This window comes from Notothenia rossii (genome assembly GCF_949606895.1).
Source record: "Notothenia rossii genome assembly, chromosome: 11".
Lineage (NCBI taxonomy): Eukaryota > Metazoa > Chordata > Actinopteri > Perciformes > Nototheniidae > Notothenia > Notothenia rossii.
In genome coordinates, this window is record NC_136910.1 from 32073345 (window position 1) to 32086671 (window position 13327).

A 13327-nucleotide genomic window follows, 5' to 3' on the forward strand; every position below is an offset into this window, starting at 1 on the left:
GCTCTTTGCCATGACGAGCACAGAACATCTCGAGCATGTGCGCCTGCTCTTAGAGTGTTTCTCAGAGTGGCAGCACGTGTGTCTGATGGACAGATGGATGAGCAGGCTGATCAGCAGAGGATACGTCCTGCAGTTCGCCTCTCTCTCCCCCCCCCCCCCCCCCCCCCTCCCCCCACAGTTCAGTTACAGGAAACACTCCTGTCCTCTCAGAAGCTATGTCTTGCGCTCCAATCCGAGCTGCTGGAACTCCTGTTGAAAGAGGATATTTCCAGGGTTCCTCAAATGGAGGAAAATCAGGGGTTTTCACTCCCGTTATTTTTCTAATCCCGAAAAAGACTGGGGGAATGAGACATCCTCGATCTGTCAGTATTCCACATGCTGACGATCAAACAGGTGCTGGAATGTTTTCACCAGGACGACTGGTTCACTTCCACCTGAAGGATGCATACTTCCACGTACCCATCATCCCGAAACACAGGAAATACCTGCGTTTTCCATTCAGGGAATATCAGACCAGACAATCGTCTGCCGTTCGGATATATCCTGGCTCCTTGCATTTGTGCAGAGAAGGCTGGAGCCACTACACAGAGGAGGGATGAGAGTGTGGTTTTTCTCTGGACAACCTGCTATTTGCTGGCTCGCTCCAGGGAGGAAGTCGCTTTACAGACGGTACATCTCGTATCGCATCTGTCAAAGCCTGGGTTTCATAATAAATTGGAAGAAGAGCTGTCCTCTCCCTCTCAGACAATCGTTTATCTGGGAGTGGAGTTAAACTCAGCCAGCATGAGAGCGCAACTCTCGCGGCAGCGAGGGGAGGAACTGACAGCTCTCCTCCGGCGTGTCACAACCCACACAGCCCTCTCCGTGACGCAGCTGCTCGGTGTTGGCGTCAGCTGGTCACGTGATGATCCCCTTGGGTCTCTTCCAACAGGGGGACACTCCAGAGGTGGTTCATTCGCTGCAGAAGCCTGCTGTTTTAACCTATTGGTTTATAAACTGCAAACTGCACGGTCATAATAACCCACGAGCGCCGTTATAACGCCTCGTTTGGACAGCATGCACACCTCTCATCCCCTGGGCGTGTACGCGCCTCAGGATGAGAGACGGAGTGAAATGCAGCGTGTGGAAACTCTCTCGCAAACCTTTTGCCTCACGGGCAGCGGCGGCGATGGCGTGGCTCGTCACCATGACGACCGTTACGGCACTTCACAGAGAAGCCTCTCCCCCCAGCAGTTCCATGGGATATAAGAAACACTCCTGTCATCCCAGGAACAGTGTCTTGCGCGGTTTTTACCCCCGCTATTTTTCTAAATATCGGAAAAGAACGGGGGAGTCGCCCCGTTGTACAATCAAACATGTGTTGATTTGCACAGACAACAGGCCACGACTATGGAAGCAGCCTACCTCAATCGCCAGGGAGGAGTACGATCTGCGCAGCTTCTGAATGCAGCAAGGCGGCTGCTGTTCTGGGCGCGCACACATGTTGCTCTTATCAGAGCAATGTATATTCCCGGCTAATTGAACCGAGGGGCTCGCAGAGCGCAGCAGCCGTGTTATGCAAGGAGTATACGAGACTCAGACCTGTGTCACGCGCACTGGCGCATCAGTGGGATTCGGCTTTGGTGTTACGCCCACTAAGCAAAGCCCCATTTGAACTTTTAGACCAGGTTCCCCTTAAACTGTTATCAGCCAAAGTAGTATTACTTTTGGCTCTATCAGCGAAAAGGGTGAGTGATTTGTCTGCTCTCTCTGTGGCTCCGTCATGCCTCCGGATCCAAGGAGAAGGCAGTTCGGCTGTTTTACGCCCTAACCAGGCTTTTATGCCAAAGGTCATCACAAGCTCTTTAGAGTCGAGAGTGATCACCTTGGATGGCTTCTTTCCCCCTCCTCACAGGTCGGAGGAAGAAGCCACGTCTCATCTCCTCTGTCCTGTGCGAGCGCTGTCTTGCTATTTGGCGCGCACGGCTGCGTTGCGCCATTCTCAGCACCTGTTTGTGCATTATAGAGAGCGCTCGATCGGGCAACCTCTGTCTGCACAACGGCTGTCACACAGGTTGTGTGAGTCTGTGTCACAGGCATGTCTCCTCTGGGGTGGATCCCCCGGAGAACATCAATGCGCACTCCACCAGAGGAATTTCCTCCTCCACGGCTTTGCACGGAGGAATGTGGAGTGGAAGATATTTGCGCTGCTGCATCTTGGTCTTCCCCCTGTTCGTTTATTCATTTTTATTTGAGGGATGTCTCCCATTCCTCTCTGACACACCCTGTACTGGGTGTCCTGTCGGAGTGAGTGACGTCAGGGAGCCAGCTGTGCGCCTCTCTCCTGCCTCTCGGCACGTGGAGAGCGGCCCTTTTTCCCTCTTATAGGAGGGATGTTCCTTTTTCCTCTGACACACTTTGTACGGAGAGCCTGGTCAGAGTGAGTGACGTCAGGGATCCAGCTGGGCGCTCTCCTACCTGTCTGACACGCAGAGAGCTGCTGTTCCCCCTCTATGATCGCTGGGCAAGGTGGGACCTTCGTCTCTACCTTCTCACAGCGGCCGGTATGTATTGTTCCCAGCCTTCACCCCGTCGGGAAGATAGGCATGTTTTGCTATGTTCCAGGGACGGTGATGCGCCATTACGCATGGCAAAACAGGCATGGGGTGTTATTTAGCAGGTGTGTCTGTGCTTCTAGTGCCGGGCGGACCCAGTGGGTCGCAGACTACATCATGCTTCGCCCTTAACCCAATAGCGATAGCCTTAGAGGGCGAAGCCATATACGAAATAGAACTGAGGTTACCTACTGTAACCCCAGCTTCTATGAGTAAATGGCGCAGCCCTCTAAGCGCTGGGCCCCACTGGCTCTACGAATAGCTGAAGAAAAGTTATTTGGTATGGGAGCAGATTGCCGGGTCTCCTTCCTATTTATACCGGAAGGAGGCCCGAGGGAGGGGCCCACCTTGCGGGTGGGCGTGGACTACAAGTGTTTCAGTGCTGCGCAGGGGCGCAGGGGGATTACCCAATAGCGATAGCCTTAGAGGGCTGCGCCATTTACTCATAGAAGCTGGGGTTACAGTAGGTAACCTCAGTTCCAACGCCAATCACAATACGTGACGTTATTGACGTCATTGGTAAGAGACGGACCCCGAACACATGGTACCCCGAACACATATGGTACCGACACCGGCGCGCTAGCCTCACAGTAAAAATAACACTAGCATTTCAACAGGTTTTTGATATTATATTACATTACATTGCATTTAGCTGACGCTTTTATCCAAAGCGACTTACAATAAGTGCATTCGACCAGGAAGATACAACCTTTAAGAAAACAGAATCATATAAGTACATCAGGTTTCATAGAGCCAAACATTTCAAGTGCTACTCAACTGGCATTTAGAAAGCCAGCCCTTTATTAGTATATAAGTGCTTTGTTAGTAATTCTATCGCTCGAAGTGGAGTCTAAAGAGATGAGTTTTCAGTTTGCGTCGGAAGATGTGTAAGCTATCTGCTGTCCTGATTTCAATGGGGAGCTCATTCCACCATTTTGGAGCCAGGATAGCAAACCCACGTGTTTTTGCTGACGGGAACTTGGGTCCCCCTCGCAGTGCGGGTGCAGCGAGCTGTTTGGCTGATGCAGAGCGGAGTGCACGTGCTGGGGTGTACGGTTTAACCATGTCCTGGATGTAGGAAGGGCCAGATCCATTCGCAGCATGGTACGCAAGTACCAGTGTCTTGAAGTGGATTCTAGCAGTTACTGGAAGCCAGTGAAGGGAGCGGAGGAGCGGTGTGGTGTGGGAGAATTTGGGAAGGTTGAAGACCAGACGAGCCGCTGCATTCTGGATGAGCTGCAGAGGTCGGATGGCACATGCAGGTAGACCAGCCAGGAGGGAGTTGCAGTAGTCTAGGCGTGAGATGACGAGAGCCTGGACCAGAACCTGCGTCTCTTTCTGGGTCAGCTGGGGACGTATCCTCCTGATGTTGTAAAGCGTGTATCTGCAGCAGCGGGTTGTAGCAGCGATGTTGGCAGTGAAGGACAGTTTGTTATCTAGGACCACACCCAGATTCCTTGCAGTCTGAGTCGGGGAAACAACAGAGGTGCCGATGTTGATTGTTAGGTCAAGAGTGGGACAATCTTTTCCCGGAAGGAAGAGCAGTTCAGTCTTGTCAAGGTTGAGCTTGAGGTGATGAGCAGACATCCACCGAGAGATGTCTGCTAGGCAAGCAGAGATGCGTGCGACGACCTGGGTCTCTGAGCGGGGAAAGGACAGAATTAGTTGGGTGTCGTCAGCGTAGCAGTGGTATGAAAAACCATGCGGGCTAATGACAGACCCGAGCGAGTTTGTGTACAGGGAGAAGAGGAGGGGACCAAGAACCGAGCCCTGAGGGACCCCTGTAGTTAATTGACAAGGATCGGACTCGGACCCTCTCCAAGTAACCCTGTAGGTGCGGTCGTTGAGGTATGAGGTGAGGAGGGAAAGTGCAGTGCCTGAAACTCCAAGTTCTTGGACAGTGCGAAGGAGGATCCGATGGTTCACCGTGTCGAATGCAGCAGACAGGTCCAGAAGGATGATGACAGAGGAGAGGGAGGCTGCTTTAGCAGTGTGCAGTTTGTCAGAGACAGCAAGGAGAGCAGTTTCTGTTGAGTGACCTGCCTTGAAACCAGACTGGTGCGGATCCAGAAGGTTGTTCTGATGGAGATAAGAGGAGAGTTGTTTAAAGACAGCGCGTTCAAGTGTTTTAGACAGGAACGGGAGGAGAGAGACGGGTCTGTAGTTAATAACATCAGACGGGTTGAGAGTGGGTTTCTTTAGGAGAGGGTTTACTCTTGCCTCCTTGAGACTGTTTGGAAAGTGACCAGAAGTTAGAGAAGTGTTGATGAAATGGGTGAGAAATGGTAGAATATCAGGAGCGATAGTCTGAAGGAGGTTTGAGGGGATAGGGTCCAGAGAACAGGTGGTAGGACGGGCAGAGGTAACGAGGGTAAGAACCTCACTTGGAGAGAGAGGGGAGAAGGAGGTCAGTGTGTGGGTGAAGGGAGGGTCTGGTGACCCAGAGGTGAAGGAGGTCAGTGTGTGGGTGAAGGGAGGGTCTGGTGACCCAGCGGTGAGTAAAGGTGAGTCAGAAAAAGAAGAGCGAATATCATCAACCTTTTTTTCAAAATGGTTAACAAAGTCGCTTGACAGAAGGGAGGAGGGGGGAGGAGCTTTGGGGGGGTCCAAGAGGGTGGAGAAGATAGAAAATAGTTTTTTGGGATTGGAATAGGAAGATTGGATCTTATCTTGAAAGAAAGTGCTTTTTGCCTGAGAGATGGAAGCAGAGAAAGAGGAGAGGAGAGCCTGATAGGTTAGGAGGTCGTCATGGTGTTTGGATTTCCACCATTTCCGCTCTGCTGCCCGAAGGATGGTTCTATTAGCACGCAGTGCATCATTTAGCCAGGGAGCAGGAGGGGACTGACGAGCCGGCCGCGATGTGAGAGGACAGAGAAAGTCCAGAGAGGATGAGAGAGTCGAGAGGAGAGTTTTTGCAGCAGTGTTTGGAGGCAGGAGTTGGAACGAGTCAGAGGAAGGGAGGGCTGAGAGCACCGATGAGGCAAAGGTAGAGGGGGAGAGGGAACGGAGGTTACGGCGGACAGGAGCAGAGTTAGAAGAGATGAGGTTGTTATGTTTGGAAAGGGGTAGAGAGAATGAAATGAAGAAGTGATCGGATGTGTGGAGCGGGTTTACAGAGAGGTTAGAAGTAGAGCAGTTCCTTGAGAATATGAGATCAAGGACATTGCCAGCTTTATGAGTTGGTGGGGATGGAGACAGTGAGAAAGCAAAGGTGGTTAACAGAGATGTTAGTTCAGATATCTTCCCTATGTGGAGGTTGAAATCTCCGAGAAGTACAGCGGGAGGGCCAGTTTCAGGGATGTGTGAGAGGAGATTATCTAACTCCTCCAAGAAGTCCCCCAAGGCGCCTGGTGGACGGTAGAGAACAACAATGGTTAATTGTATAGGATGGGTTACTGTGACGGCATGGAATTCAAAGGTGGAAGGAGTGAAATTAGGTAGCTTGAAGAGGGAAAAGCTCCATTTGGGAGAGAGCAGGAGACCAGTGCCACCTCCTCTGCCAGAGGGTCTGGGTGTATGGGAGAAGGAATATGCTGTGGAGAGAGCTGCTGGGGTGGATGTGTTGGATGGAGTGATCCAGGTCTCCGTGAGAGCAAGGAAATCCAGAGACTGCAGGGAAGCGTAGCCAGAGATGAAGTCAGCCTTAGGGACAGCTGACTGGCAGTTCCACAGGCCCCCTGAAACGAGATGTTGGATCTCAGTGGAGCATGTGGGATAGACGAGAGCAGGCCGGTGAGATCGATTAGGAGAAACACGGGGCCAGTGATAATTGCGAGAAGACACATGAACAGGAATGCAGAAAATACACATGATTATAGCATGAGGGGCTAGAGAACCCAAGATAATTGAATAAAACTAAATAACACCAGCGATACTTGGCGCAATCAGAGTAGGATTTGCCTCCTCTTTGCCTCCCACGTGCCTCCCACAGGACTCTTAATGTCTTTGTCAGTCTTCGTCTGGCTGACGCTGAAGCTGACGCTGCAGGAAAACGCAACCTAAGATGGATACCTGATTGCTCAGTTCTCACAGCTTTGGGGGCACGCCCCTGTAATTAGTTAACTATTTTCTGCTGATGGGCGACAGCAGAGTCTTCCTGCCTATTGAAATGCACACTTGAGGGGCGTGACTCACTGAGACCTGAGTTACGCCTGGAGTTGAGCAGATCTGAGATTTTAAAATCTCTCAGAAATCGCCGTTTTAGCTACAATAACTACAGAACAATTATACAGAGTAGAATAAATGAAACAGAGAAGTCTATTTAAACAAGAATATAACTTACAGTGATTGCTGAGTCAGTATCGATAGTGTCCTCACCGAGTCTGGAAGCACACTGAGTTATTCTGATTTGAAATGCGCTATTTAAAATGTTTTTCAGCTGGGAAGCGTTTTGCACTTCACGCAATCAGCAGAGTCTTCCTGCCTATTGAAATGCACACTTGAGGGGCGTGACTCACTGAGACCTGAGTTACGCCTGGAGTTGAGCAGATCTGAGATTTTAAAATCTCTCAGAAATCGCCGTTTTAGCTACAATAACTACAGAACAATTATACAGAGTAGAATAAATGAAACAGAGAAGTCTATTTAAACAAGAATATAACTTACAGTGATTGCTGAGTCAGTATCGATAGTGTCCTCACCGAGTCGGGAAGCACACTGAGTTATTCTGATTTGAAATGCGCTATTTAAAATGTTTTTCAGCTGGGAAGCGTTTTGCACTTCACGCAATCAGCAGAGTCTTCCTGCCTATTGAAATGCACACTTGAGGGGCGTGACTCACTGAGACCTGAGTTACGCCTGGAGTTGAGCAGATCTGAGATTTTAAAATCTCTCAGAAATCGCCGTTTTAGCTACAATAACTACAGAACAATTATACAGAGTAGAATAAATGAAACAGAGAAGTCTATTTAAACAAGAATATAACTTACAGTGATTGCTGAGTCAGTATCGATAGTGTCCTCACCGAGTCTGGAAGCACACTGAGTTATTCTGATTTGAAATGCGCTATTTAAAATGTTTTTCAGCTGGGAAGCGTTTTGCACTTCACGCAATCAGCAGAGTCTTCCTGCCTATTGAAATGCACACTTGAGGGGCGTGACTCACTGAGACCTGAGTTACGCCTGGAGTTGAGCAGATCTGAGATTTTAAAATCTCTCAGAAATCGCCGTTTTAGCTACAATAACTACAGAACAATTATACAGAGTAGAATAAATGAAAATAAAAACTCAAGTTAGATACCGTTATTAATCAGCTGTAAGTTTTAGTTTGTTTGAACTTATTCATCATAATTATTGTACAAAATGGTATAAAAATGCAAACATTAAGATCTGTTCTGTTTAAAATTGATTATAGTCTACTATCAATTCAGGTTAAGAAAATGTTGCTTGCATCCTATTTTAAAGGCATTTCTTTTTATACTTGTCTTATTAGTAAGCCTAATTTATACTTTTATAGCAACACTATTTTTATATAATGGCAAAGAAAGGGTTCAGAGTCTTTTCTTTTTTTCCTGTGTCATATGTGGCAGCACTGCCACAAGTTCCTCTTCAGAGAGGGTCTTTAGTACAGGTGGCAATATTGTCACCTGCCTGCGCTCATCTCTGAAACCATACCATGTAAACAGGCTGGTGTTTCTTGCAAAAAATCTTTAAGAGATGACATGAGCAGCCCTACCAGCATTTGCCATGGTGGCCAACACATTTTTATTTGGTCTTAAATTGTAGTTCAACATTTATTTCCTTTTACTTCTGGACCATGACGGTTGGCCAGCCTTCAGCGTTTAACTGAGTGGAATATGTTGAATATGTTTTACCAAAATGTTGGCTATATGTTAAGGAGTATCAGTAGGTTGTGACAGTGCACTGCAACATATTTGATTTAATTTATTTTGGTCTAATTTATTTTTATTTATCATATTAATATATGTTTAGTATGGTTTTGGAAGTGCGCTCTGTTGGAGATTTGGAGGATGTTTAAAACCAACCTCGTCTCCGCGTGTCGTTTGGTAAGCTGGGTAAATTCGTAAAAAGGAAGGGATTAAGAAACACCAGAATGCAAGTTAAACAATAATCTTGTTTTAATGATAAAAAGTAACAATACAAATACATCACCGAATCACGAAGCACTCTGCAGAGTAGTCCGGGCTCAGGTTCTAACCCCGTGTGAGACACCTCTCAGGAACGGCAAGTCAAAAACAAGAGCCCCGATCTTCAAAATGATCACAACATTTATACACAGAGTTCACTTCTGAGCGAGCTAGACAGTGAGTTGGCAGTGTTCCATTGGTCGGTTTCCCTTCTGGGCGGGATCCCAGGTAGTAAGTCAGTTTGTTGATTCCATCGTTTGCTTCAAAGTGTGTGTGTGTGTGTGTGTGTGTGTGTGTGTGTGTGTGTGTGTGTGTGTGTGTGTGTGTGTGTGTGTGTGTGTGTGTGTGTGTGTGTGTGTGTGTGTGTGTGTGTGTGTGTGTGTGTGTGTGTGTGTGTGTGTGTGTGTGTGTGTGTGTGTGTGTGTGTGTGTGTGTGTGTGTGTGTGTGTGTGTGTGTGTGTGTGTGTGTGTGTGTGTGTGTGTGTGTGTGTTTCTGTCCCTCTGCCCTCAGGCAGATCCCCCAATCAATGATTCGGAGTCATGACAGAGGACTCTTTGACAGGACACATACTCATTCCCCCTAAACATCCTCAACACACAAACATCGTATCATGTATCTTTAACAGAAGTTAATTGTTCTTATCGCTTAATGGCTTCCCTGAACTTCCCTTCACCCCAAAGTCAGCTTACTAGGAATGAATACATTTTATTGATAAGCTCAAAAGGACCTTTATCTCATTTACTGCTGGGTGACCCAAGTCTCAAGGCCTGCAGGATGTGTAGGAGATAAACATTAATTCTACAAGACTTTAACTACATTATCTGAAAATGTATCTGGGACTTCCCCTGTTAATTGCAAGGACTATTGATAATTAACAGAGAGACCCTAGGGGCCTCTTCTTGGTATCTGCTAGGCAGAAGTCACTCAATGTAGAAATCACAAGTTTAACACACATTCTATATAAGGTGACATTAAAATGAATATACCAGATTGAACTTTCCTGCCATAACACGTTACTTTAATACTTCAAATAACTCAAATAATACTTCAGCTCCAACATATTTGTTGATCTTCTTTATTGGTAAAATAGTATTTGTTTTAAAGTTCAATAAATGGTCAATGAATAATCGTGATATCAATTATTGACCCAAATAATCGTGATTATTATTTTTGCCATAATCGCACAACCCTTTGCAAGAAGTGACAAAAACTTTCAACATGTCTCCATTAAGGCCTATTGTAAATACAGCCTGCTCTTTCTTCACAGCAGCAGCCGCACACCTTTAGTTAATCTGCCAAAAAGGCCACATTATTGACCCAAAAGTACACAAAAAGCACACTTCAGACGCTCGTCAGGGTCCTGAGACGCTTCACGTGTTGAAATTTCACAGATATCTGCTACGGTTCTTCAACAAAACGTTTAAATGAAAGAAGTTTATCTCTCATTCAGACCAATGGAAAGGCTCTCCTCTCACTGATTACTGCACATCACCATGGAAATCTTTGATCTCTGGGCTCACACAGGTGTTATGAGTAGGTGCTCAGTACAGAAACAAACACTGACAAACACACTGGACTTTAACAGACTGTCTCAGCCTATTATTTTCTGTCTGATGGAGACTTCATACTGAGTTCAACATGTTCCACATATTTTACACATTTTTGGTGACATTTGGTTTTAGTCGAAAGGTTTGCAGTCAAAATATTCTGCTGCTTTCCCAAGCCTTTTTACTTTCTTTTCTCTTTTTAATACAAATTAATTCACTACTACTTACATCTGATATTTAACTCCTTCAGCCTATTTTCAGCTGCAGAAACCATTCAACTATTACATTATTCAGCTATTTCAGGACATCAAGGCTATACATGTTGTTGTTTATACCTTTTTTAAACCTTTTCTTTTAAATATTGAGCTTCTTCTATATTTTTCCTACTCTTCCCGTTTAACATTTCACTTTTAAGTTTTCAACAAAGTCATTGCAATGCATTTGAGCTGTAAACATTTTGATTCAAATCATTTCACTTTTCTGAATTTCTCCGCTCAGTTCAGCAACACACTGACTTGGTCTCTGTAGCTAAAAGCAGCTACAGAGACCATGCAACTAATATATTCAGCTTTTTCTACATTTTCAGCTAAATTCAGAAACAAACGTTCACAGTTTACAGCATTCACAGTGATTTCACACGCATTTTCAGCAGGAAATGCATTTTCTAGTCTCATCTTATTCTCCTTCTTGCGCCATAAATGTTGTCAGGCTACTCGTCCGGCAGCGTTGACACAAAACACATAAAAAACACATCAAAACGCGCGGAATGACCTGGATTGGGTTGCTAGGTCTTTTATAAGAGATTCGCCTTGCCGTTTTCATGCAAATCGCAGAAAACTGCGATAATTTGCCCCATAGGAATTAATGGGAGAGCTGGTTAAGACTTAGAGTGGGTGACATCACGGCTAGAAGGGAGAGGAGCTGCGAAAAAAACACACCTGTCGGTCGTTAACTCAATCCAGTGGTAATCTAAAGATGTTCAGAAACGATGCAGGAATGTGGTGCAAGAATCCAAAAATGTAATAGATAAACAGTTGAAATACTCAGCTAAAAGTGAGCTAACGTTTATGGATATTCTTTTTTGTACCTTAACAATACAACTAATGCTATTAATAGTTACTCAGCGGGGGGAATGTTAGCATCGGGACACTCAGCCAAGTTTCAGTCACACAGACAACATTCCTCAGAATGTTTTAGTTATATCCTATGTTGCATGGTGTCAGAAGAGTTCCCTCCTGTGTGCTGCAGAGGCTGTCCGGCTCAGAGGCTGCAGGCCTGGCCCAGCAGAAGGAGCTGCTGCTACAGAAGCTGGACACCTTTGAGTCCACAAACAGAACTCTGCGACCCCTCCTCAGAGAGCAGCACAGGGCCCAGGTATGGGGGGGGGGAAATTTCTGCAGAACAGTCTCTGATCTTCTGCTGATCACAGGGAGTCCCATGACGGATGCACAGGAAACACATTCATTAGTTCTGTGATGCTCATGATGTATTTACTATTCCATTTCTATGTTCAACACTGTATCTCGAGGAACAGCAGCCTGAAGGGAAATTCAAACCAGACTCTTATATATAATATAAAAAATATGAATATAAAAAGCAACATTGGATTTCATCAAATATTTCCATAAATATTAAAGCACATTGACTGATATACATTACATCATGTTACATTACATTTGGCTGAGGCTTATATCCAAAGTGACTTACAATAAGTGCAAAGACCATAGAGATTCAAACTCCGAACAACAAGGAAGGTGCAGTTATATTCACTTCAATTAGTTACAAGGCCTAAATGAACTTTATACAATACAGCCAGAGATGTTAACTGAATAGTTTCCATGTGGTAGATAAATGCTTCTGACAGTTGACTAATGCATACAAATACATATTAAGATAATGTTGTCATATTGCCTACTTCAGGTGCATGAATATGTGTCTAATGTGACTTTCAGCTGCAGTTTACAGCAAGTGTTTCTAAAGCAGAGTGATTTCCATGTGTGAGCAGATGGAGTCAGAGCGAGTGTCCGAGCAAAAAGACGCATTTCTGAAGAGACTGACCGACACAGAGGCACACAACGCTGTGAGTGTGGGAGAAGCCCAGTGAATCTACTCATTTCATTGGAATTAGCCTTGCATTAGGCAGGCTTCTATCATATATTTTGGCATACATGTAGACATAATTTGTTGTATCTCTGTGTTACCTACATTGAACTTTTTCCCTGTATGTAAAATGTGCTTTATAAATAAAGTTTGCCTTGCTTTACCTTACAGCAGCTTGTGGTAAAACTTCAAGAGAAGGACAGAGAAGCGAATCAACTCTGCAGACTTCTGGACAGTGAGAAGGTACCGTGTACAGAGCAATATCTCACCGAGGCATTTCAGGGTTTTCTAACAGCTTCTAGACCAAAGCAGAAGACCAGTTTTCCCTATTGTACATTCTACTGTGTTATTGGGGTGCAGGACAATGCCAAGAGCTCATCTGATTTGTCCAAGAGTCTGGAGTCAACCAGAGCTCATTTACAAGGACAGCTGCGGAGCAAAGAGGCTGAGAACAATAGGCTGACTGTGCAGATAAAGGTCTGTCCTGGCATGAGCCATCACTATTAAAATGATTGAGCTGGCAAGTTATGTTTGAGGTCTTGTTTGTAGTTTAATTGTAGGTTTAATTATTTTCCATTGGTTCAGAACCTGGAGCGAGCAGCTAGCCAGCAGAAGGTGGAGATGGAGCGTCTGACGGAGCAGCTGGGGGGGCTGAGGCGGCAGGCCGGTGCAGATCGAGAGGCTCTGAAACGCACCACGCGAGCTCAGAAACAGCGGGCAGAGCGCAGCGAGGACACGGCGGGCCAGCTGAGTGTCCAGCTGCTGGACATGGTGCGCTGCTCTGAAGAACTTCTGTTAAAGCAGTCACAAAACATTGCACAACACATTAGATACACTTATTATTCATTCCATTGATTGTTCCTTTGAGTTCACCTTTAAAGCCAGCTTCAAGCTCCATCCTACACTTTTGGTTGCACTGCTGTCTGTAACAGAATCAAGTTAAAGCAGTGCTGTAAAGTAACTAAGTACATTTACTCTAATTCTGAGGTACTTACTTAAC

The 13327-nt window shown here is 45.9% G+C and overlaps 1 protein-coding gene across 3 annotated transcripts in view; it reads left to right on the forward strand.

Moving 5' to 3' along the window:
* The window catches only part of odf2a (outer dense fiber of sperm tails 2a), a 47531-nt gene that overhangs the window by 19117 nt on the left and 15087 nt on the right, over window positions 1–13327 (forward strand). For 2 of the 3 annotated variants that reach the window (XR_013803908.1, XM_079658624.1), the window contains exons 7-10: window positions 11476–11601; window positions 12233–12307; window positions 12499–12804; window positions 12913–13098. Coding sequence is in view for 2 of the 3 variants with exons in the window: in XM_079658624.1 (XP_079514750.1) it covers window positions 11476–11601; window positions 12233–12307; window positions 12499–12804; window positions 12913–13098 (693 nt within the window). In the remaining variant the exon portion in view is untranslated. The remainder of the gene's footprint in view (window positions 1–11475; window positions 11602–12232; window positions 12308–12498; window positions 12805–12912; window positions 13099–13327) is intronic. The other variant, XM_079658625.1, reaches the window with a different exon arrangement.